This window comes from Penaeus monodon, chromosome 28 (assembly GCF_015228065.2).
Source record: "Penaeus monodon isolate SGIC_2016 chromosome 28, NSTDA_Pmon_1, whole genome shotgun sequence".
Taxonomy (NCBI): Eukaryota; Metazoa; Arthropoda; class Malacostraca; order Decapoda; family Penaeidae; genus Penaeus; species Penaeus monodon.
In genome coordinates this window covers 34,640,722-34,641,871 of record NC_051413.1, presented here as the reverse complement: position 1 = coordinate 34,641,871, position 1,150 = coordinate 34,640,722, and the positions used below count along the sequence as shown (strand labels likewise).

Below are 1,150 nucleotides of genomic sequence, written 5' to 3'. Positions count from 1 at the left end.
CAGAAAGAAATGAAAAAAACCCGCTTCCAGCAGTGCCTCACCAGTGACGATCGTGTGCCAGTTGGGGAACGAGTTGGTGGGGAAGACCGGGTTGACGTATTGCGCGGCGGCTCCCTGGCTGAAGAACCTCTCGAAGCCGGGGAGGCCGTCGCCCCTGTGGATGCTCACGTAGTCCCACCTCACCCTGGCGGCGTTTCGGCAAGGGTTAGTGCACGGAAGGGGAGTTCGGTGGTGTGTGCGTGGTTTGCATTTGTGGATTTACCTGATTTAAATGGGTTATTAGCTTTGGTTCATCATTTTGGTTTTAGGGTTTGTATGATCTGTCTTTTTTTTAATGACTAGTGTAATGTGGTTCTCTATGACTTGTGTGGTTTGTTTCGAGGATGTATTCAAAGGCAGATCCAGGGGCTTTCGGCGTGTGATGGATGGGACGTGTATATAAGCGTTTCAGAGGCCTTTTCCAAGCATGGTGGGGGTAAACTGAAGCAGTTTTATGCTGAACAATGTCGTAAGTATGACATAAGCAGAAGATCCATGGCTTCAGTGAGAGACATAAGTACACCAATGAATGTATATGAAAATGTGCAGGAAATAAGACTAACTTTAGCACACCGACATTACTGTCTTGATAATAAGGTACGAAATACTGTATATATGAAATGAAAAGGCAGCCTGGGAAAGGATATGTAACAAGGTACGTACATTAGACAGAATGTCCTGGAAGGTAAACTATCAAATGTCAGCTGATTGGAAGAAAGGAGAGAAGGCGAATCAGAATACTCATTTTTTTTCTGAAATTGGACGCAGTGTTGTTGGGATCGGTCTTGGAAATGGAGACTGAAGGGGAGAGTGATCGATTAGAATGATAAAAAAGGAAGGTTTTAAACTGAATATATAGATGGCATAACGAAAGGGCATTAGATATCGGGCAAATCTCCTTTCTCTTCTCTCTTGTCCTCTCTCCCCCCTTCTCTCGTTTGTGTGTCTGTGTGTATCTATTTATCCATCTATTCTTTCTCCACTTCGTTCTCTCTCTCTCTGTCAAACCCTCTACCTCCCGCACTCACTCATATTCACTCTTTTCTTCCCCCCACTCTATGTTTTCGCTCTCTCTCCTTTTCTCATATGCACCTCCACACACGCGCGCACG

At 45.1% G+C, this 1,150-nt stretch overlaps 1 protein-coding gene across 1 annotated transcript in view; it reads right to left on the bottom strand.

Moving 5' to 3' along the window:
• The window catches only part of LOC119591543 (glycerophosphocholine cholinephosphodiesterase ENPP6-like), a gene marked incomplete in the record, with an annotated part of 12,203 nt that overhangs the window by 6,253 nt on the left and 4,800 nt on the right, over positions 1 to 1,150 (bottom strand). Inside the window, 1 exon segment of the mRNA XM_037940293.1 lies at positions 42 to 184. Coding sequence (XP_037796221.1) covers positions 42 to 184 — 143 coding nt within the window.